Source organism: Castanea sativa, chromosome 1 (genome assembly GCF_040712315.1).
Source record: "Castanea sativa cultivar Marrone di Chiusa Pesio chromosome 1, ASM4071231v1".
Lineage (NCBI taxonomy): Eukaryota > Viridiplantae > Streptophyta > Magnoliopsida > Fagales > Fagaceae > Castanea > Castanea sativa.
In genome coordinates, this window is record NC_134013.1 from 47,608,674 (window position 1) to 47,632,018 (window position 23,345).

The 23,345-nt window shown below is 36.4% G+C and overlaps 1 protein-coding gene across 1 annotated transcript; it reads right to left on the reverse strand.

Annotated features, from left to right (window-relative positions):
* Nucleotides 1–10,360: 10,360 nt before the first annotated feature.
* On the reverse strand, nucleotides 10,361–16,787 carry LOC142637645 (elongator complex protein 5). Its single transcript, XM_075811779.1, has 9 exons — nucleotides 16,552–16,787; nucleotides 16,347–16,439; nucleotides 15,964–16,130; nucleotides 15,669–15,715; nucleotides 13,675–13,744; nucleotides 13,237–13,463; nucleotides 13,056–13,145; nucleotides 10,990–11,065; nucleotides 10,361–10,829 (listed from the first exon to the last, which is right to left on the reverse strand). Exons 1-9 carry the CDS (start codon nucleotides 16,716–16,718, stop codon nucleotides 10,636–10,638), a joined length of 1,131 nt encoding a protein of 376 aa, XP_075667894.1. The 5' UTR covers nucleotides 16,719–16,787; the 3' UTR covers nucleotides 10,361–10,635.
* Between the last annotated feature and the right edge of the window lie 6,558 nt (nucleotides 16,788–23,345).

A 23,345-nucleotide genomic window follows, 5' to 3' on the forward strand; every position in this document is an offset into this window, starting at 1 on the left:
AACCCCGAACAGCAATAAAGGCCTAGGTACTAGCAAACTTCATCGCCGAGTTCATCATGCCTAAAGATAGCCCGATGAACATTGCAGAATCATGGATGGTACAAATTGACGATTCGTCAGCAAAAGGAAGGGGCGGAGTCGAAGTCATCATAACCTCACCTGAAGGAGACACCCTGAAGTACGGGGTCCAGCTCCAATTCCCAGCCACCAACAACGAGCAGAGTATGAAGCAATACTAACGGGGCTCAAATTAGCCAAGTCCAAGGAAGCCAAAAAGGTACTCTTAAAGAGTGACTCCAGGCTAGTGATCGGGCAAATTAAGGGGGATTATGAAGCAAAGGATGCAAAAGTACTTGAAGTTGACAAACCAGCTTACCAGAGACCAAGAACAAGTAGAATTTGTGCAAGTTCCACTAAGTTTGAACATGGAAGCGGATGAAGTGGCGAGACAAGCATTGTCAGAAGCCGAAGACAATCCACTGGGGATTAAACTGGAGGTACAAAAATTCCCCAACATTGAGGAGTTTCATACATTTGCAATACAAGGGGGCACGAGCTGGATAGCACCCATTACATCTTACTTGAAGGATGGTTGCCTGCCATCAGATCCAGACGAGGCAAGAAAGATAAAGAAGCGAGCTACCAGATTCATAATCCTCAATGACGTGCTTTACAAAAGGGGATTTTCTCTCCTTTCCTTAAGATGTGTCGAAGAGGACGAAGCGAGATATATCCTGGAAGAAGTTCGCGAAGGCATTTGCGAAGATCACTAGGGACCGATGGCTTTAATATCAAAGATCACCAGAGCAGGCTATTTCTGGCCAATAATGCAGAAAGAAGCAAAGGACTTCGCCAAGAGGTGTGACAAATTTTAGAAGTATGGGAACATCGAAAGAACGCTAGGAGAGAAGATGACGATCATAACCTCTCCATGGTCATTCGCATAATGGGGGATCGACATAGTGGGCCCCCTTCCCCAAGGTAAAAAACAGGTAAAATTTTTACTTGTAGCAATTGATTTCTTTACAAAGTCGGTAGAAGCAAAGGCTCTGGCAATGATCACAGACGCAAAGATACAAAGCTTCGTATGGAGAACACTGTTTACAGGTTTGGCATACCAAGGATGATTATATCAAACAATGGCAGGCAGTTCGACAAACAGGCGTTCTGTTCTTTCTGCTCAGGACTCAGAATCACAAACCACTTCTCATCACCAGGGCACCCCCAGACTATCGGACAAACAGAAGTAACCAATCGAACCTTGCTCAAAGCCATCAAAGTTCAACTGGAGGGGGAAAAAGGTGTATGGCCTGAAGAATTACCAAATGTCCTTTGGGCCTACAAAACCACAATCAGAACCCCAAAAGGAGAGATGTCGTTCAACCTTACCTATGGTACGGAAGCCGTAATCCCCGTCGAAGTTAGAATCTCCAGCATAAGGAGAGAGTTTTTCAACGAGGAAACCAACAATGACCAACTACAGACAAACCTAGATTGCCTGGACGAGATAAGGGATGACGTGTCCAAAAGAATGGCAAGGTACCAACAGAAGATGTCTGGATACTATGACTAGAGAGTAAAGCTCAGGAGATTCAATATAGGAGACCTCGTCCTAAGAAAAGTTACGCTTGCAACAAGGGACCCAACTCATGGAAAGTTGTGACCAACCTGGGAAGGCCCCTACAAAGTCACCCACTACTCAAGACAAGGAAGCTACCACTTGGAGTCCTTGGATGGCAGCAAGTTACCCCGTCCTTGGAATGTTGAACACCTAAAGAGGTATCATCAGTAAGAATATAATCATCTGTAATCATTGATAAAATTCTTGTTTTACTCTAAAGCAGTTCAATAAAGGAATCATTCAGAAGTTATTCAAATCATAAGCTTCCACAAAAGCACTAACTCGTGACAATGCCAAATGACATAAATCCTTCAAAGGATATAAGTCAAATGACGAGGCCAACAACATAAATCCTTCAAAGGATACAAGTCAAATGACGAGGCCAACGACATAAATCTTTCAAAGGATAAAAGTCAAATAACGAGGCCAATGGCATAAATCCTTCAAAGGATATAAATTAAATGACAAGGTCAGTAACATGACGAGGCTAGTGAAAAAAATTCTCCCATGGATACAAGTCACATGACAAGACCAATGATACAAGTCATATGGCGGACACAAGTCACATAATGAATATGACGGCCTCTCAAACTCTCTCTGCAATAGAAAAAGGTTAATGGAACAAGGCAGAAAAAGGTTAAGAGGTAAAATGAAATTTGCATAGCCAGAAAGAAACAAGATATACCATCATTTAGTTGCTTGAATAAGATAAAGTGTAATGTTCGAAATAAATAGCATAATGTTCAGAAGTAAAGCCCAAAAACAAATAGGGCACCCAAAATTTAAAGTGTTCAAAAGTAAATGCATGAGGTCCCAAACAGACAAGGCAACCAACCAAAAAAAAAAAGGGAAAGGAAAGAAAAGTTCTTTTGGCAAGAGAAATTCAAGCAGCGAAGTCATCCTGGCCACCACCAACTCCCTCGTCCACATCCTCCTTGGGAGCAACATCTTCAGCAGCAATAGTTTCGTCAACTTCCACCTCTTTGTCCAGGGCTTATCGAGGTCTTTAAGGTTCACACCAGGATTATGCTTCACTAGATTCCTCCTCAGCAACTTGAAACCTTTGAAGTACCAACTAAGCAAGACACCGTTGTACTTGTTAGTAAGCTGGAAAGTGTGCACAGCACGCTCTCCAACCGCAAAAACTTCACATTTGGCCACCTGAAGCTGTTCGTCCTTCTGCTCCAACAACATCTTCTCGGCCTTAAGATCGTCAGTCAACGCCTTGACCTGCTCCTTCATCTTGTTCCCACTATCCATCGCCACTATTAGCTCCTTCCTCAGTGTAGAGCTTTCAACCTCCAAGACGTCAACCTTAGAATTAGCCATAACTACCTTCTCCTCGTTGGTCAAATACCCAGTAGTAAGATATATTGCCTCTCCCAAGACCTAAAAAAAAAAAGAGGAAGAGTGATATGCAGAACAGGAATTGTTTAAAAAAAGGACGAAATCAAGTTCGGGCAGAAATGTACCTGGACGAGCTTATAAATATGAAGATTCACCAGCTCATGAGAGGGAATAGAACTTAAACCTTTCAACTCATCCGAAGCGACAACGATGTGGGCCCTCCCCATGGAATTGGTAACATCAGACACTGGAATCAATCTTACTCTTACCCTTATCACTAGCACGAGCCTTCTTCGGACGAGGAGTGATCTACTTGACGGAGGCAACAAGGGAAGCAACCTTAAGGTCGGATGCAATAGGAGTGGACGCGGTAGTCTCAACGACCTCCTTCGCCGCCCAGGGTCGTTTTTGGCCAATACTGGACAAAGGCTCATTCTTCCTGGCCCTCAACTTGGCGTACAGCTCCTGGTTGAACTTCGTCGTCATCTCTGCGAAAGAATGCCATGAACAAGATATCAACGATAGAGTCAAAAGGGGAAAAACGAGTGTGCCTAAACACTAACAACTTACTTTTATCTTCCCTGGCTATTGCACGCAAGACGTAAGAAGAAGGTTCAGGACCTAGGAAATGACGAGTTAAAATCCTAGGGTCGATCAAATCGTCGAAGTCGTCGATGGTCCTCGCGTAGTCCGAAGCACTCTTGATGCAAGTTTTACTACTCTTCAGCTTTGGACGAGTCTTGGCTGCAAGAAATAAAAAAATATAAGGCGTTAGAGTTAGACAGAACAAAGGCATCCTTTCAAAAAAAAAATGAAAGAAGATGCACCAAGCTTAGGTGTCCCCCACCTATGCAACAACCTAGGGATGTCTCCCCAAAGATCGTCCGAGAGGGTTTCCCAGCCATTTGCAGATACAAAGAAGTACCTAGACTTCCAATAACAAAATGACGAGGGAAGACTCGCGATAAGATGGGCCTTCCTATACCAAGGAATTAGCTCGTAGTACCCAAACGCTTCCAACTCTTTCAAACGGTATAAGTATAGAAAGTCGTCCATCCGAATCATGTCTCCCTCGGTCACTATTATTCAAATCTCCATGCAACTAATGACAATCCTGCAGGAATTCGGCGTAAGTTGCCCTGGCGCTATGCCTAGGTGGTGGAAGAGCTCCATTACGAAAGGATGGACAGGGAATCTGAGGCCACTCAGAAGGGTAGCCTCATAAAAACACACCTCCCCAGGATTGAAAGCACAAGCGTTCTCGCTTGAACGAGGGAGTCGAATCTTGGTTGCGACAGGAATTTGGAACCTATCCCTAAATTTGAAAATGGTGTCCTCATCCAAAGAACACGCCTTCTTAAGGGCGTGGAAAGCCCTCAACATAGTAGGTGAAGAAGATAAACACGTCGAAACAGCAGTATCAACCTCCACGGCTTTGTCACTAGACGACAAACCTGTGTCCAACTCATTAAACCTCACCTCCGTTGACATTTCCCGCAAAGACCTAAGCCAATCTAAGGACTTACGTAGTAAAGGGCTAAGATCGGCCAAGACCAAACCTAGAGCGCTACCCCAGGAGCGAAGGACCCAACCTCCGGACAACCACCGGCGAACCCAAGAAGCACCCCTAAACGAGCGAAAAGAAAGGAAACGGAAGGACAATGGCACCTAATCTCAGAATATTCATACATAAAAAAAAAAAAATATATATATATATATATATATAGAAGTTCCTATTTGAAGCAAAGCGAAGCAAAACCAGGTAAGGGGAGGAAAGGAAAAGTACCTTACCTAAGGGCGGCCGGAGCTCGGAGAAAGGAAGAATCAAAGAAAGGAGGAATCACAGAAGATGAAGGAAACACAGAGGTAAGAGAAATAGCAAAAGTGAAGAAAGGCAAGGGGAAAAAAAAGCATTTAAAAATCTCCCCAAATGCCTCATCAAGGAATGCGCCCACTTCCAGCCAACCAAAACACAACATGTGGCCACCAAGTGTGCCGCGCCATCACGTCGCCATAAATGCGGTAGAAACGGAATCAATAAGGGCACACTGAATATTGGGCGACCCTCCATATTCCCCGGTTCGTCAAAGGGCTTGATGACCAAGGAATAGGGGCCAACTAATGAGCCAGAAGGCATTGTTCATCCAAACACAGCTATGGTCGAGGAACGAGCCATAAATGCCACCATTATTAGCTGAGTTGTTACGATTTAGACGAAGTAAAGAGACAGCTCAGAGGCCTTCATATCCGTGCATTAAGTGTCAAAAGATTCCATATCCCTGCATTGAATGCTAAGGGCGTTACCCAGGGAAAAAACTAAACCACCATTAATGGTAGTTCCAACGGCTAGGAAAAGGAAGGCCTATATATAGCACACTCTACCAAAGGTAAAGGGTACGATCAAAAACATATTCTCATCAACTAAAATTCCTTAATTCTCTCTCTCTTATTCTAACTTTATCATCGGAGGCTCGCCGACAAGCACCACATCGGTGACCTATTTGTTACCTCCTCTTGTGATCTTGCAGGTTGCATCGGAGCTATCTAGCGACTTCAACTACTGACGATTTTGGCATCATCAGTAACCATGCATATTAAAATAAAATCACAAAATTTTCATTAAATTGAGGCTCATCTCTAGTGAAGCAAGGAAAACCCAAGGAAATAGCAGAGGTTCTTAATTAGTTTAATTCTCTTCTCCCCTCCTCTTGGGCCTCATTTACACCACGCATTCAAAAGAATAAAACACTACAATTGTGTATTACCAAGAACAAAATACAAAACTACAATTTTTTGTTATTCAAAGTATATCTTTGTACTATAGCCAAAGTTTTAGCATATAGTTATTTAGATGCTCCCAACTCAAATCTGACTAAATTGAGGCAATAAGATGCTCTTAACTCCGTCCATCCAGACTTGAATCTCCATCATCAAATTTGCTTCTCTCGTCACACTGCCACCGGCCACCCAAATTGGCCTCTCTCTCTCTCTCTCTCTCTCTCTCTCTCTCTCTCTCTCTCTCTCTCTTGAATAAGAGATATGGGATTCAATCCCCACCTACACCAAAAACTAATTGGTGTCTTAGTCTGATGACAATGAGCTATCATCAGGAGCGGACGCCATAAGTTGAAACTCTTTCCAAAAAAAAAAATTGACTCTTTTATCTTATTTATTGGTGTCTAACTTGTCTTGCTTTATTTAATTATTTGGTTGATAGTGCGTAATGCCTTTTTTGAAAGTAAAGTTGAGTTGGTTTGAAACTTTGAATGGTTAGATGCTGAAATTTAACGAAGATAATTGATTTTGTGTCTTTGTATACGTTGATCTAGAAAAACATCCTAGACACCAAACCCCCTCTACACTAATTAAAAAAATTAATTCACGAAGATGCGTATGTATGTTGTAGTTTGACATTTTTTTTGAATTACAAGTTAATATGATAGTTTTACCTCGGCCCCCCAAGCATAAATTCCTAGTTCTACCCCTAATGATGAGCAAACAAACTTGAGACACTAAACCACACAATGCATGTGCTTTTCATAACCTTATGGACTTATGGCTCCACGATAACCAAGTCATTTATGAGGGCAAACAATCAAATCCCTATGAAACCTCACTAACATCTAAGCATTGGTTGACAAATATTGCATAAACCAAAGACAGAGAAAGGAGAATAATAGACCACACAAAGCCCTACGTGGAGGACTGCCAGAATTTAATTAAAGTAGATGGAGCATAGAGAAAACAAAACAAGAACTGGCATAGACTTTGAAAACAAATCCAGAGAGGGGAAAAAGCTTTTTATGAGTGTTGATGCCTACTTTTGACAAATGGCCCAATAATAGAAGAAGCTCAACAATAGGAAGAAAGTGAGAAGAGAAAATAGTAAAGCAAGCCCAGCAAGTTGGAATAGCAGGAATAATGGCCAGTAGGCCCACAAGAATAATAAGAGGTAAAGAGAAAGTACATGGGCCAAGGAATCCCAAGAAATGAAGTAGTAAACTCATGGAAACAATAAGAGGTAAAGTGGAAGTAAATGGGCCAGAGAAGCCCAAGAAATGAATTAGTAAATTCATTGGGTTGGCTTAAAGGCCAATAAGCTCGAAAAGTAATAAAAGGTAAAGATGTGATAATAGGACCGAAGAAGCCCAGAGGATTAGCAAAAAGCTCACGGGTGTAAAAGAGGTAAAGAAGAAGTAAATGGGTCAAGGAAGCCGGAGGAATGGCATGGGCTGGCACAACAGAATGTTGGCCAATAAAGCCCAAAAAAGGTAAAGATATAGAAAGTGGACTGGCACGGCAGGAGCATCAGCCCATAAGCCCATCGGTAACTAGAAATAAAAGAGAGGTAATGATATAGCATGAACAATAAAGTGGCATGACAGGATCCCCAACCAAGAGGCCCACGAACACAAGAAAGAAGAGAACATGGGCTAGGCAGGAAGGAGAAGGCCTTCACCCGAGCAATGCCCAGTCCAAAGAAGAGATGAAAGGCAGAGAACATGAGCCCAAAAGCCCATATGTCTTTCACACCACAAGAGTTAAACACCCACCTGAACGTATAGCAGAATTAGACAAACACGGAGCAATAGCAAAGGCATAAAGGCCAGAAAAGTAACATATTCAGACGGAAGTGAAGCATACACACAGGGCCCAGGCACCACCTACTTGCCACAGGTCAAGGGTATCAGAGGGCGTGGTCTGGTGGTGAGGAGAAAGAGGGAGGCTATTTTGGAGTTTCTACTTAAACTTCTTTGGGGAGAAATGCCATGTTGGGATGGCATCTCACCCAAAAGAAGTAAGTATGAGCTGGAACCATTGGATGCATGCCATAGAGGTAGGTGAGGGAGAAGTTTAACCCTTATCTAGATAAGAGTAGAGAGAGGTAAGAGACAAGACAAGCCATTTTTGTCTGGGAATGAGGCGTGGTGCAACTAGCACAGTGAAATGGTAGTGGCTGGGCAATTGACAAGCCAGTGGCAGTCTAAGAAAGACACCCACAACAAGCCAAAAGCGGTTAAGGGGTAAAAATAGTAAATCATGTCATGGTAGACAGTATAAAAGGTAGTAGTTGTGAACAGTGGAAAGGGGGGGATCAACTATCACGGAAAGAAATAGAGGTAGAACAAGGAAGAAAAGAAGAAAGAGAAGAAAAACACAAAAATCAGACAAAAGCTTGAGTGATAGGAATAAAGGCATGCATTAATAGGCTACCCATTTCTCTCCCTCTTAACAAACCCACTCTCTAAGAAATTAAGAGTTAGAGTTCAAGCTATCGAGGTCCTTTTTCCAAAGTGCATAATCTCTATGGCAGAAGCCTTCTCTAAGGTTACTCTCATTGGGGATCGACTCCCTTTTTGGACTTGTGTTAGCTAAGAAGCTAAGCCCATTTCTTTGGCAAACGAGTTTTACTTTTTTGATTGATGAACAATTAGCTTGTTACCTTATTACTGAACTGCTTGCTATAACTTTGTTATGTGTGGTTGTATTATTATGCCATAGCCTTGTTAGAATCCTTTGTCCTTTTATTTAGGTGTTAGTATTATTTGTCAAATTTTATAGTTATTCAGTCATATTGTATTTCTTGCTGTAATGTCTGTAACAGTTGCTCCTGCCGTGGGCACGCTTTACACTTAAAACTCCTGCCAAGGCGCGTCTATACTGGGATGGCCCAACTTGTACGCAAATTGGTCTAAGGTGTGTTTCACTTAGGCCAATCCCAACTCTCCTACCTTAAAATCACAGGCCGTAATATAGCAGAAGAGATCAAAGCCCAATAACACAAAAGGCCGAACACAATGGGATACTAGCTTACTATAGCACCAAATCTATGAATGGCTAAGTGCCCAGATTTGTAGTTGCCAATGAGGCTGTTTTGAAGGCAAAAGAGTCGGGTTTTAGAAGAATCTTAATGCTGGTAAGAAGCAAGGAAATAGAACAAATTTGGAAACAGAAAAGGAAACCACCATGGAGATTCTTTGCACCAATTGAAACCTCACGAGTGCTCAGCTATTCTCCAGATCACAATTCAAGCAGTTCTTGGACTGCTTGTAAACAAAACCAGAACTCTTGCCAAACTAGCTACCAAATGTCTTAAGAATCATTTTTGGTCCAATTTTTTAATTTCTTTGTTGTAACATCCTTCTCTTGTAAAATAAAAAATAAAAAACCAGTGCATTGCCTTGTGTTCTGATGTTTAGTTTAGTGTCAAAATGAGTGTGATTCACTGACAAGAAAAGGTACCATATGTATCAAAAGTATATGTAACCACCCTCTCATATAGGTGTTGATCTCACGCTTGTGGGATCTAACCCTATGTGAGACCTTCACAACAAAGTTGTTAAAGGTTTTATACGATATGAGTTTCCCTAAAAGAATCTCCAGAGACCTGGCATTTACCCTGTCCACTGAAAGCAACGTAAATCATTACAATTGCACGTCTCCATAAGAGCTATAAGCTTAGAGACCTAACTTTAGTGTTTATCTTCCATTGCAGAGCTTTCAGGCTAGTGGCTTCGCTCTGATTTAGTTAGTGGTAGACAATTTAGGAAATGGTAGGTGTTGGCTAAGGGTTCTGGTCGTGGTATGTGGTTAAGAGGATGGCAGGATTTTGGGTGGTGCGGGTGGTAATGAATCATCTCTCCTTAGTGTGATAATATGGCAGTTGTGTATGTATTTTTGAGGTGTTGAGGGTGTGTAGCTACGATAATGGAGCTTGGCACGGATGGTGGGTGTGATAATGGAATCTAGGAGGATAGATGGATGTGATAATGGATGAAGGATAAACCTTCAGGAAGGGGGAGCGCATTAGGATCTACAAGAGCAAGGGCAAGAATTACCATGGAAGATCAAAAGATAAGGAGATATCTCTTCTATCTTGGAATATTAAGCAGAAGAAATTTTTTTTGCAAGGATCAAGTATAACAAAAAGATCATCAAAAAAAAAGTAGAGGCAAGAAAGAATATAATAGATAACTTATTCCAAACAAGATATATTTTCATAACAAGCTTCAAATAACAAAATGTAAAAATGCAATACCCTGATTATAATTTCATTTCATGATCATACTCATGAACAGACTTGCAACGAATCACACAACAGAGAATTTACATACGAATCCCCTCTGAGTAACGTTCATCACATATCTTCTCCAAAGCTTAGCTTCTCTTCCACACATATTTTAGACCGCAATTATCACATCCTCGAAAGTCTAGGTGAACTAGGACATCCTACACTCAGGGCAGCAGGGTTTCGTTGAGCATATCTAGCACCTGGTCTTTGCCTTGTCCACCCAATCTGGCAGACATAAGCATCAACTGACAAATTAATGACAACTCAGACTAGAAGAGAGTAAATATTTGTCAGAGAGAATTACTGCAGACACGTAGAAAGAGGGAAGAATATGTTGAGAAGGACTTAATTTCATGTTGATTTTTATCATTATTGTGTAATAAGAAAGCTTAGCTTCTCATTAAAATATAAAATTACCCACTGATTCAAAATGCAAAATGGTTAAGTTGGTACAGACCATCTATAATTCATAAACAAAACATTATTTCATTTATAATCATGCCTGAACATTGCAATAGATAAAAGAAACAAGGAGAAGGTAAATTTACAAATGCAGTACTCTGGCAGTCCAAGATCATGAATGAGGCACACACAATTATATATCCAAATCATCATCTGGGTCCTCATCAGAATCTGGTCTCTCATCATCTGAATCACGCAAATATATTATCTCGCCCTTGCTAGAGTTCTCATTTGTCTGCAATATTCCAGTAGAAACAGGTTCTGCTTCACTCTTGCCATCCGTAAGTGATCGCCGACCATCATAAATTTGAATGGGTTTACCAGTTCCTAAAGCAATCAAAAGTCAAGTATGAAGTCATTAAAAATAGACACATCTTCAGATCTAATTAAAGAGATTACATATGGAAAATACATCTGAAAGAGTAATATAATAATTCATTTCGAAAAAAGAAAATACACACACACACAAGCATCCCTGATTCCGTACCCTGGTGTTCAAAAGGAAGTACAACCTTAGCCCTATCAATTTGCTCCTTCTCTGACAGCTGTAAATTAAATTGCACCTGTTGAAAGAAGTAGACTCTCATGATAGACTCTCATGATACCATAGATATAAAAACCGTACCAAACCACTAGTTAAACCATGAACAAAGCATTATCTGGAATGTTTTGGGTAAAATACCAAATATGCAATGACCCATTATCAAACCGGGTAAACCGACGGATTGCAAGGGTTAATCTTTTTAACCCGCAGTTAAAAAACCAAAAAAATACCTTGTGTATTTACTAAACTACTGAAGATTGAAAAGAAAATCTAATAAAGATATAAAGTGATAAAGATTAAAGGCTAAAAGACTAAAGAGATAAAGTAAGAGTTGTGCCATGAGATGAGAGTTGAGATTAAAGACATTAAGAGATAGCAATGAGACCAAAAGAGATAAAGAGATAGTGATAAAATTACAGATGCAGGTGATAAAATGATGAACTTAGGGGGGGGCGGGGGAAAAGACAAAAAAGAAGAAGATAAAAATGGAAGAACTTCTACACTAAAAGAGTCAAAATTCATCAGACTAAAAAGTTAGAAAGCAATCCTATGGCCTACTCCAACATCTCACAAATGTGTAATCTCTAGGGTTTAATGATTAAGCTAAAACTTAATTTTGAATATCAATGAGATATGTTGTTTCAAGACTTTTGAACTATATAACTTGGTTATTGGATGATTCATATGAATAATGTGTTTTTTTTTTCTCTAACTTTATGCCATATGATGTAATTTTTTATTGTTATAATTTATTTATTTACCTAAATGGAGTATTTTTATTTTATTTTAATTGCTTTTTATAATTATAAAATATATTATTTAATTAATTAATAAACCTACAATTCAACCAATGAACCACTGGTTGAACAAATGAACCAATGAACCAATTCTAGAGCTAGGTCAACCTCCGATACGGTTTTTATAACTGCATGAAACACTAGTTTGTATAAATCTAAGAAATGTGAAACTTGCGTGGTTCTACGGACTGTTTGATATCAGATTTGTGAACATGGTGAACTGTTTGAGTCCACCAGATCTCAACCCACCATCAAAACCCCTCCCCAAACCATTGCAGGCAATGACAATGAGAAGTCTTGCACAAGTATTGACAGGTCCAGAGAAATATAATTATTTAGGTATGTTTTTCTTTGGGAGCGAATATAATGTTTTGCTAATCTTTATTTTTCAGAACTCTGCATAATAATGAACTAAGAAAAATTTGGGAGGCTCAACCCAGGAGAGTGGAGGTTACAAAAGTAAAAACCGACAGAGAGAGGATAAATGTTTGCCTGTTAGTAAATCATTAAGAGCAATGTGTTTAGTTTTGGGTTCCTCATTGTTGGTTACCTAGTTGGGTAGCAGACTGGCCAGAGGTGTGTTGGAGATGGTGGAAAAGATGAAAAATCATGCACCAGCACACCATGTGGACTAGTACTTGGTCAGTGATTCTTAAACCAGTCAAGACTTAGCAGGAAACAAATTGACCTAATGTCAAAAATTCATTATCTATATTATGGTCACATTTTAATATGCATGGTGCTAAACCTTTACTGATTTTTCTGTTTCTGTCATTTTTCCTGAGAAAATTGTGAAGGATATGCTGAGAGATTGGGTTGTGATCATGCTAAAGAGAGGGGTCAAAGGAGCGATAGGAATAAAATTAATTGTCATGATGGTCACACATTTCTAAGATGATGATGATGATCACAACAACTTACTTTATGTGCACATACTGTGTTAACGAGGTTTCCCCTCTATTCCAATAAAAAATTATTACATATAAAAACTGATACTAACAAAATCTTACAAATTATACTCAAACAGTGAAACTGAGAATTTCAAAGGAAAACATGATTTCCCAAACAAGAATGGAGGACAATGTCATTTCCCACTTATGAATGAAGCATCAATTAAAACTTAGGTTGGGTGCTTTGTGTGTGTGTCTAAGGGAGAGAGAGAGAGAGAGATGTCAAATAAAACTCTCAACAAGCTCAAGCTACTCAACTGACCTTTGGCAAAAGGCTTCGATTGACTATTTCATCTTCGGATGAAATGGATCTAAAGTTGATGGCTGATTGCTCAACATGAAATTCTTCAGACTGGATATGAAGTTTTTACGTTAAGACACAGTCAGTTCACCACTTTGTAAGTATAAAAACTTCCAAAGAGAGAGAAAGCAGGAGAGATCACCATCACTCGAACACGTCCATTTCTGCGCTTAAACCGGACATGAAACCTCCCTTTCCAATAATTATGTTCGAGTAAAGGGAGGCTCTCCCAATTACATCTACGCCCATTTGCAGATTGATTTAGCGGTTCTATACTGCCCACCATTGAGGACATATACTCAAGAACAGCAGTAACCCTGTCTTCATGAAGGTCTGAATGTGACAACCAAAAGATGCTCGAAACTCTATCTGAAACCATAGTACAGTAGTGAAACTACGTGCATCTAAAAGCTGAAGTGCATCAAAAAAGACTTATTTTGTCCTTTGATTTTGTAACAGAGAATAATAGAACAGCAATAAATGCCAGTGATGCAACAAAATTACGGCTGCAACAGATCACTAGATTTTAATGAGAACTGAAAATCGTAATCAATCAAGAGGGAATAGAACATGTGTATACCATTGCTTCGAAGGTTACTTAAAAGGCCTGCAACTGATGATATAGATGCATGTCTTAAGATTTCATTAACCTGGTAAGATTTGAGAAGAATTCATCACAAACACACTCACATATGCAGAGCAAGAATATTACCAGAAGTTTTATAGAAAAATCTTAAATGTTACTGGCATAGACAAGCAAGTAAAACCACAAAAATAATTTCCAAAATTTATGGTGACGATATAGCACAAATGAATTTACATTGAAAATATTCTTCCCCACAAAATTTTTTAAGCAAAATAAAAAAATTAAGTAAACTGATTTACTATATAACAATATTATATTAAGATTAATCCTATAATTCTAAAGAACTATAAATATTTTTATTTTGATCTTTCTTATTATTGCACCAAATATAATGCCTTTTACTTTATTACTTTGCCCTCTTTACTTTAATTTGAATTCATTAGATTCAGTTGTAGGTTCATTTCATATAATATCTCCAATAGCAGAAAAAGAGTTTCACACGCTCTAATCATGTGAAACTTATACATTTTGTCTATATATATTAAATAAAAGCCCCGCCCAAATAATTAGGACAAGAAAGACTGTACCTTGTCCCTGTTTTAAATTCCCAAATTTTTGCAACAATGACAAAACTAAAACTGAAATACCCCTTTCCAAGGATGAATATAAAATAATATGGGCACTTGTATGAATTGAATACAAACCTTGAAAAGTCAATGAGTAATTTTTCTTTTTGAATTTATTTTTTTTAAGAAATTTTAGCAAAAATGCCAACTTGGGGGACTTTTATAAGTTCAATTATTCTAAACTTGTTCAAAAAAAAGGCTGAAAGTAAATATAATGTGAAGATGGTTATGGAGTTAAATGATTGCACTCCAACCTAATTATTTTTGTATTAAAAAGCAATAAGCATACCTTATAAATGACTACATAAAATTAAATAGAATTTGAAGTTGAAGACATTGCATGACAAAAGATATTCAGACAAAAATTTCTTAGAGAATTGTATATTATATAAAATTTCACTCAAATATTGTGTATTTTCCATATTTCCTAACCTGAAAGTGGATTATCCAGGTTACATTCGGTATATACTTTATTGTCCAAATGTTTCAAATACTAAGACAGCATAATTATGAACCTCAAATTTTACACTAAAACAGAATACAAAATTTGCTTTTATGTCCTAGAATTCCTTTTACTGCACTTCCATTTTCCATTAAGATAATGAACAATAAACTTGAGGAGGAGAACTAATGTATATTAATAAAGAGATTTTTAGGGATTCCACAAGCCATCCATGCATCCCCCCCCCCCCCCTCGGCTTGTCTAAAATGAGACACCAATGTAACTTTTATCAGCTGTACTAGACAAAATACTGTAAGTGCACATGATGGCTGGTTTTAGCATAAATACAATAAAGGAAGAGCACAATTCGAACTAGTTTTTGCATAAACACAAGACATAAAAGCTCCCATACAGCTATAGACTATTTGGAAAAGCCTTTTCCTCATGATGCACATCTTTGGAACTTCAGAGTAAGTTTCCACGCACCAACTCAGAAAAGGACAGGACTCCTCAAAAAGCTCCTAATGTGTCTTTACTTTTTTTAGCAAAACCTGTTCCTCGTGATGTTCGATGGAAGATCAATGACACTTGAGGAAGTTTCCATGCACCAACACAGAAAAGGACAGGATGCCCCAAATAGAAAAGAACAGGAACCCAAATTTCTTGTTTTGGTCCATGTTTGGAACTTTTCCACACATTACCCAAATAGATAGAATTGTAACCCAGGTTTCATAATATAATTCAAAATTCTAGATGACATAAACATGCAAAAGAACATGGAAAAAATAGCAAAGCCTACTTGTCACACTCACACTACAACCAACTGGCTGGCTAGAACTTCAACTAAACCTCACAGTAATTGCATCAGCCATTCAATTTGCACATACTAAACTTTCGCAATTTACGGGATCCAAAATTACCGAGTCTATGGCAACACAAAAACGAACTTTGCCTTGTCCAACTATGCCTGCAACCAAAAACCACCACCCACAAATCAATGTTACAAAACAAAATCACTAACAACCTAAAGAATAAAAAACACCCTTTTCCTTTTATTGACTAATGTTCAAAACTAAGACCCACTACCCCACCCCTTCACCATTTAGCCAACAGGCCAACAAAATACACTCTACATTCCAAACTTCCTAGTAGGTGTGATTTCTTCTTACAGCTCAACAACGAAACAGTGAAAAGAAATATGCATTCGACCAATACCTTTCCCCAGCTCGATAATTGAAGAGTACAGCTTGTCCATATCCTTCACATTCCTACACAAACTAGCTCCAGTCGAAGCTTCGTTAGAGAGACTCCCACCATTTTCAGACGCCAAAAGGGCATCCTTCCAACCAAGAGGATCCGTATAACAATCCAAAATCTCAATCCTGCAACAATGTTTGAGTTCCCACACATTCATAATAACAACAAAATTATATAAATATATATTCAGTAAGAGCCACACACCCAGTAACACAAAACTATATTCACACATAAATAATGTAGCTCCAATTCTACAACTATTCTCAGTAAAAATTTTGGGATAAATTTGAAAATTAAAAAATATATATATATTTATTTATAAAAACAAACAAGGGCTTTACCATTTTTGGGAAGAAGCGACATCGATGCCTTTCCTATTCAACAAATCCAAGTAAAACGACGGGCTTCGAGAGAAAGCGACAAGCACGAGACCACTGCGATCACATTGGAACCGATTTTAATTTTATTTTTATTTTTTCAAAAAGAGAGAAAGAGAGAGAAATACGAAGGCGTTTATGAACTTTGAAACACGCAGTAGTAACTGACCGTGATTGGGATTTTGCGGCCAAAATGTTGGAAGAAAGCTGGGTGAGGAGGTGAGTGAAGACGTGGAAACCGAAAGGTGAGGCAATGGAGTCCTTGATGGTTAGAGCCGGTGCGTGTTCTCCTTGCAACGCACCGTCTCGGAGTGCTCTGCAAATCGATTCCGCCATTGAAGCCTTTTGTGAAGAGTGTAATAAAACCCTAAAACCCTAGTTTGTTTGTTTGTTTGTGGAAGAACAGAAGAAGAGTAAGATTTGGGGATTTTTGCAAATATGCCCCCAAAACTTCTGTTTTCCCACACATACCTCAGTTTTTGTGTTTATTTAGTGCTAGAATAATCGGCAATGCCAATTGTTTTCTTTTCTTTTCTTTTTTTTAATATTTGATTGTGGTCTGCCTAGACCAGAGTACAACTACAAAAGAGCCTAACTTTTGTAGTTGTAAACTAGAATTATAAACAGTAAACATTAGACACACACAACTAATGCGGGATAAACAACCTTTTTTTTTAGTAAATAATAATACTTATTAGAACATACACAACACACCAATCTGTCTTATCAAAGATTGTAAAAATACTAAAAGCCAAATTTTACCACCAACACACAAAATGTTAGGATGTGTACTCTTAAATCCTATTGTATGATGCTATGTATGACATTATGTTATGATTAATAAAGTTGTTTTATTATAAATTAAAATAATGGTAACATGAATATTGAGACATTATCATATAGTTCATTAGATACATAGTATGTGATTTAATCACAGAAGATATAAATCACAAATTCTGTAAACTCAGAATTTCAGTTCGTAGTCGGTGATGAAATTGGGCATTTCATCTGCGAAGACTATAACATATCAACTAAGATGATTTGTCTTGATCATGGAAATTGAGATTTCTAGTTGGTATGTTAATATGTTTTAAAAGTTAAAACATATTGAATTGAACCGCTGTGAGATTTATTATTCTCCTAACAACTATCAAATGAATAATAAACTCACGACTTCTATTTACATGAACTCTTAATCCTGAGAGAATAATAGACTTGATCATGAAGTATATGTTACTTTGATATGTCAAGAGTGAGGTCTAAAGTCACGATCAAAATCTCAGTATGTTGGACAACCACATTTAGTGTTGATAGAACATATATTATCAAGATAGAATTGATAGTCTCTTAACAGAAATATAAAATATTCCCTTCAGATAAGTTTAATGGGTTTGGTTATTCAAAGTGTTAAGCCTAACCACTTTAATAAGGAGTTACTAAAGTATATATTTATGGAATTAAATTTCATAAATAAATGATGAATAACTCAAAAGATTAAACCGGGTACTCAAGGAATTAGGATGTAGTAATCTTCAAAATGACAGTCTATATTCATGATTTTGTATTACTACGAATATTTTATGAAGGGTTGCATGTACAAAAAAGTCTTGGGATATAATTTATAAATAAGGCTTAGAGTACAACTATATTTATATAGTGATATTAAATATAGTTAATGGTAACTTTGAACTTGTCAAGAGTTGACAGAAGAGCCCAATGCCCATTGGAGCTAGTGTCTTATTGGTCCCTTTTGGTCCCACTCCAAGCCACACATTTAAGCCCAATTGAAAATGTCCAAAAGGCCAACTCAATTAGATAATCAATTAGATATATAGGGAGAAACGTACAAAATTTTTATTAAGGAACAACACTCTTGTGAAATGATGTATGTGTGAGTGTAAACCACTCTCTCAAATTCTCTCTTGGAAACTGATTGAAAGACCACACTTCTTGGGCGTTAATAGAATTGGAGTGAAGATTAAAAGTATTCCCAAGTGCTTCTGATCTTTATTTTGAAATTCACCACACCAAGGTATACTCTCTTGTTCTTAAATTCTGAAACTTACATAGTACATGTTATCAATTGCAAATAAAGTAGATCCGTTAAATTTCCGCTGCGTATGTTTTGTATGTGATACAAACATATATTTATCTTACACAAAAATACTCACTCCATCAAAGATTTAAAATGCCAAAAATTTTGACACACAGCTACAGTGAGTTGTCATCTATAACAGCTCAATAGCTGAATTGTAAAACCAAAAATCAATTTTTTTAATCCCCATAGCCACAAAGTCCTCTCTCTCTTTTCTCTTTTTCTGGTCTTCTCTCTCTTTTCTCTTTTTCTGGTTTTCTTTCAACCCACGTCGACAATCTCCCTTCCCTTCTCCGCATCCCTTCCCTCAACTCACACCACCAAAAATTGAAGATCATTTTCCCTTTGACCGAACCCAAAAACCCACGCTGCCAATAATCCATGCTTTGCCCTTTTCCTTCTGACCGAACCCAAAAAGCCCAAGCTCTTCTCTTCTCCCTCTGCAGTGCTAGGTGTGGCTAGGCTACGATGGCTGGGGTTCTGATTTGTGTTTTGATATCTGTGGGTTTTGATGGATTTCAGCGAGTTTTGATTTCAGTGGTTTTTGAATTCAGTGGCTGGGTTGATTAGGGTGGCTGAGAGGTAGGTGTGGGTTGATTGATTCAGTGGTGGGATTCTGATTTGCAAGTTGTGGGAGGCGGTGATGGTGGTTTTGGGTGATTATATATACTTTTTTTTGGATGTGGTGGGTTGCAATTTGTTGTGAATATGGAGGTTGGGGGTGTGATAGTGGCTAAACATGGCTGAGGCGTGGTTGTTGTGGCTGAGGTTGTGGTTGTTGTGGCTAGAGAAAGGATGAAAGGGAAAAGTGGGTTGAGGCAGAGAGAGGATGAGAGGGAAAAGTGGGTTGGTGTACAATGGTTGGTGTGCCGTGGGTTGGTGTGTCGTGGGTGGTGTTGTAAGTTGAGACCGATGGGTTGTGTCGTGGGTGGTGCCGTAGATTTGTGGTTGCTTTGTGCAGGTTTGGGGTAGTTGGGTGATGAGGATAAAAAAGAATAAAAAAGAATAAATAAATAATATTTTAATGAATTGATAAAAAAAAATAGAAGTTTTGATGTTAGGTGTATTGAAAAGCGGTGTTAAATGCTATAAAATTGGTTTTTTAGATGTTAAATGCTAAAAATTTTACAATCTTTGATAATAATTCTCTAATTTATGCATAATTAATGAAAAGTTATGAGCTCTTATTAGCTTATATAATTAGTAGTGAATAGAAAATGTCCACCACTCATATTCCAACATTACTGTCGAGTTGACAATGAACTATCAACTATTTATATATAATTATCTTAAAATTTTCACTAAAATTTTCATGTGTGCACAAATTTATAATTAATTGATTATTAAGGACGAGAAAAATCATGTTATTTATTGAACTATAAATTACCAGGGCATGTTTAGTGTAAAGATTGCGACATGAATGATAATTATTATTATTGTAAATAAAAGATATTGTAATGAAATAACTAAACATATTTATAGTTCAGTTGTAAGTTTTAATATTATGATAAAACTTTATATCTATATTTAGAAAAATCTTACTTATACAATTATATACACCTACTAAGGAATTGTTAGGGAGATAAACACAATAGAGGGCTTCATTAAATAATTAATATAACATATAGTGACACACTTTAACTCAAAAGTCCTAAGCCCAATAGGTATACGTTCAATTATGTTCTATTAACTACTCATTATTCTCATCATTATTCAATGTGAGACTTCACTCACACATGTATACCCAACATGAATAACTAGTATAAATCTTTTAGAAATGAATAGTTATTTCTCATTTTAAAGAATAAGTAAATATAAGAAATTATTATTCCCTATAATAAAACATAATCAAACTACATAATAGCGAAACTGTAGGAATAATTATTATATGACCATTAATGTTGAGTAGTAAGTGTTCAAACTTGGCACCACTGCGCACCCTTGGTATGGTGATCACTTCACAAGTATAAATGCTTGTGGAGTGTGGGGGGGCAAAGGTCGGGGTTCAAGTCTTCAAGAGGGAGCTTCACACACATATACACTTAGATTAGGCTATAGTAGAAATTCTATCTTGTATATAAAAAAAAAATAAAAAAGTGTTCAAACTTGGTTCAATAATGAAAGTAAAATGTTCGAACTTGACTCGAGCTCATACCAAGCCTATAAATAATGTTCAAGTTCGAACTCATTAAAAAGTTTAAAAATTTGAGTTCAACTTAGCTCTACTTAATTCATTAGTCAAGCTAAATTCAAGCTCAATATCAAGATTTTGAACTTGAAATCCAAAATAAGTACATTATCAAGTCTATATTAATTAAACTAGTTATCAAGTTTATTTAGTTTGGACTAGTGGTCCCAACTTCTAATTACTTAAAAGTATTAATAAGACATGAGTTTAATTGTCAATCTCATATCAAACTAATACCAAACTCATAAACTAGACTAGGTTAAACTTGTTTTTTATCAACCCCTAATGCTCATAAGCCTATTTATGAACAATATTTTCTACTTGATCTTGGCTTATATATTAAACAAATCAAAAACTAAGGTTCAAGTTGGCCTTATTTATAAACAGACAAACCTGAACAAATTTTTTGTTCAGCCAAGCTGAAACTGTTTATAAGCAACTTAGTTTACTTATTATTTTTAATTATTACATTAGAGTATCTATAAGTACAATCCACCGAACATGTTCTAAGCATATTTTTTCTAAAATGTTTTTAAAAAACTTGGGACCAGAGAGGAATGCGATTCTCCCTATTTGTGGTCCACCATTCAGTTTGGGTGACTATACTCCCGAATCAAGAATATCTTGATGCTATTTATCTCTCTTTTCGAGGTTGGGATCTTAGAATTTGGAATAAACTTTATCGTAAGATGAAGATCTGTTTCACATGTAAAAACAAATATTAAACAGAAAGGGGTTGCAATGTATTGCTGGCGAGCATCATTGTATAATATTTTCTTCCCATGCGTGTGTAATATTAAGATCAATTTTTTTAAGGACAAAATTTAGCTACAAAATTAGTTGCAGCCTTAGATTACAAACTTATTTAATATCTTTTTATTGGAGGTGAATTTTGACAAATCCACTATTGGATTACATCTTCTTCTTATATCCTTCATACTTGCAAATTTTCAAGAAAATTAAAAATCAATAGTTATGTCATCAATAAATTTTTTAAATTGCAAGTTTTTGTAATTTAAATTTATGCACAAAATATAAGCATATAGATCATATAGTAAATAATATTCAATTAACACAAAATTTAACATGTGCATTAAGAGCATAAAGAACATGTAATTCAACGGTTAGATTTTCAAAATATCTTGTAATATTTATTTTATTAAGTGAGTTTGTAGCCTTAAATTACAACCAATTTTGTAACTAAATTTTGTCATTTCTTTAATATTTGATGCTTAGAGTGTAACAATTGCAGGCTTCAAAATTGAATTCTTGGCGTTGTAATTATGCTACCAAACCCACCATGAAAGATAAACAAAATCCCTAGCTATCATAATTAGAGCCATTATGACTTTATGATAAGATTCAAATCATTAGAGAAATTGAAAGCCTCTTATTAGGAGAAACTAGTTTGTAACCCTATGCATATGCATGAATATACTTTAAAGATATATATTAAGATGCATAATATAATTTTTACATATATAATTTAAATATTATTGATAGTTATTCTTATATTTTTTTTAACTCTTTTGAAAATCTTGTAAGAATGTTATTAGATAGAAAATGTAAATTGTTCATTTTTAAATATTTTATGTTCATTAATTCTAGACTCTTTGGTTTTTATACACGATAACTCACTTCAATGAATACTTATGATATAGTCTCACATTTAATTCCAAAATTAAGAAATATAATTCTCTCTAAAAATAAATAATTTAGGACACATGACGCAAAATTAGACTTCAATTGTAGAATTTAATTGAATTTTCTCTAAACTTTACACACACACACACACACACACACACACACACACACACACATATATGACTTATAAATTTGAATTGTTTTTAGTTGTACAAAAAAAATGCTCATAAATTAATATAAAATCATCCAAACTCTCTCTTCCTCTAATTTTATATATAGTGATAGATATATGATTACATTTTTTATGATTTATTTATATTGAATTCCTCGTTTTCAACACTAAATTAACCCATTTGGCATAAAAATTAAAAAAATTCGATTAAATGGGACATATATATATGACTTATAAACTTGAATTGTTTTTAATTTAATAGAAAAAGGCTCATAATATAAATTCATTCAAAAATTATGATTTTTATGGTTGGCTTATTTTGGACTCATCATTTTTTACACTAAAATAACTCATTTGACACAAAAATTAAAAAAACATAGATTAAATGGGACACATGTTGCAAAATTAAACTCTAATTGAAATTTAATTTTTACATTGAATTAACTCACTTGGCTCAAAAATTTAAAAACTTATATTAAATAGAACATGTGGCACAAAATTAGACTCTAATTGAATTCCAATTTGAAATCTAATTTAATTTTCTCTCAATTTTATCTATTATTATTATTATTATTATTATTATTATAGAGAGAGAGAGAGAGAGAGAGAGAGAGATTAAAAGGTCCTCATGGTGGATAAGTGATGTAGTCTACCATTTCATTAAAAAAACTCCCACCTATTTAAAATTGCTCAATCAGAAAAAAATTTTAAACAAAAACTAGAGAAATTATAGAGTCCTCTAGTAGACCACATCACTTGTCCATTATTCCATTAAAAGACACTCACTTGTTTAAACTTGCTGAATCAATAATCCCTTTTTGTTTAAAATTTTTTTCTGATTCAGCAATTATAAATAAATACATT